The following is a 1,178-nucleotide window of genomic DNA, read 5'->3' on the forward strand; positions in this document are numbered from 1 at the left end:
TTTTAGTAGAGACAGAGTTTCACTATGTTGACCAGGATGGTCTCGATCTCCTGACCTCGTGATCCACCCGCCTCGGCCTCCCAAAGTGCTGGGATTACAGGCTTGAGCCACCGCGCCCGGCCATGACGAATTTCTTAATGGCCTTGTCCTTGGGCATGCATCGGGCACAGTTCATGCAGCGAATAGGCTGAACATGGCCGTGGCCCTTTTTGGCATGACCGTTGTTCCTTCTTTTCTTTGTCATTTTGGAAGCTCACAGCAGAGAAAGACCATGAGATCTCTTAATGCAGGCACATAATGTGTAACAATCACATCAGGGCAAATGGGGTATCCATCACCTCAACCGTTTATTCTTTGTGTCACAAACAATCCAATTACACTCTTTTAGTTATTTTTAAATATACAACTAAATTATTTTTGACTATAGTTTCCCTGTTTGGATTGTATTTTTGGTGTCTTACCTAAGAACTTAAAAAAAAAAACCCAAGTCTTATTCAGGTACCTTTCACATACCATAAAATTCTCCCGTTTTTTTTTTTGTTTGTTTGTTTTTTGGTTCTGTGACTCAGATCTTTTTTTTTTTCTTTTTCATTCCAACATAAGTCATCACGCTAGTATAAAAATTCTCCCTTTTAACATGTACAATTCAATAGCTTTTATTCACAGAATCATGCAACCAATACCACTAATTTTAGAACATTTTCATCATCCCCAAAATAAATCCTGTACCTGTTAGCAGTCATTCACTATTCTACCCTCCCCTGCCCCACCTTCAGCCCCTGGCAACCACTAGTCTACTCTGTTTCTATGGATCTGCCTCCAGTGAGTATTTCGTATAAATGAAATCATTCAACATTCGGCCTTTTGTGTCTGGCTTCTTTCATTTGGTATAATGTTTTTGAAGCTCATTCATGTTGTATCATGTATCAGTAATTAATTCCCTTCTATAGCTGAATAATATTTTGCTACATACATATACCATATTATTTTTATCCATTCATGAGTTGATGAGCATTGGGTTGTTTTAACTTCTTGGCTATCGTGAACAATACAACTATGAACACTCATGTAAAAGTGCTTGTGTGAATGTATATTCAATTCCCTTGGGTATATACTAGGAGTGGAATTGCTGGATCATAGGGTAACTCTTGGTTTAACTTTTTTTTTTTTTTTTTTTT

General features: G+C 37.6%; 1 protein-coding gene across 1 annotated transcript in view; it reads right to left on the minus strand.

Annotated features, from left to right (window-relative positions):
• Positions 1-249, minus strand: part of LOC108281229 (40S ribosomal protein S26-like) — a 1,377-nt gene extending 1,128 nt beyond the window's left edge. The window contains exon 1 of the mRNA XM_037727184.1: positions 128-249. Coding sequence (XP_037583112.1) covers positions 128-244 — 117 coding nt within the window. The 5' untranslated portion in view covers positions 245-249. The remainder of the gene's footprint in view (positions 1-127) is intronic.
• Positions 250-1,178: the final 929 nt, after the last annotated feature.

The sequence above is a fragment of the Cebus imitator genome, unplaced genomic scaffold, assembly GCF_001604975.1.
Source record: "Cebus imitator isolate Cc_AM_T3 unplaced genomic scaffold, Cebus_imitator-1.0 Scaffold222, whole genome shotgun sequence".
In the NCBI taxonomy this organism is placed as follows: Eukaryota; Metazoa; Chordata; class Mammalia; order Primates; family Cebidae; genus Cebus; species Cebus imitator.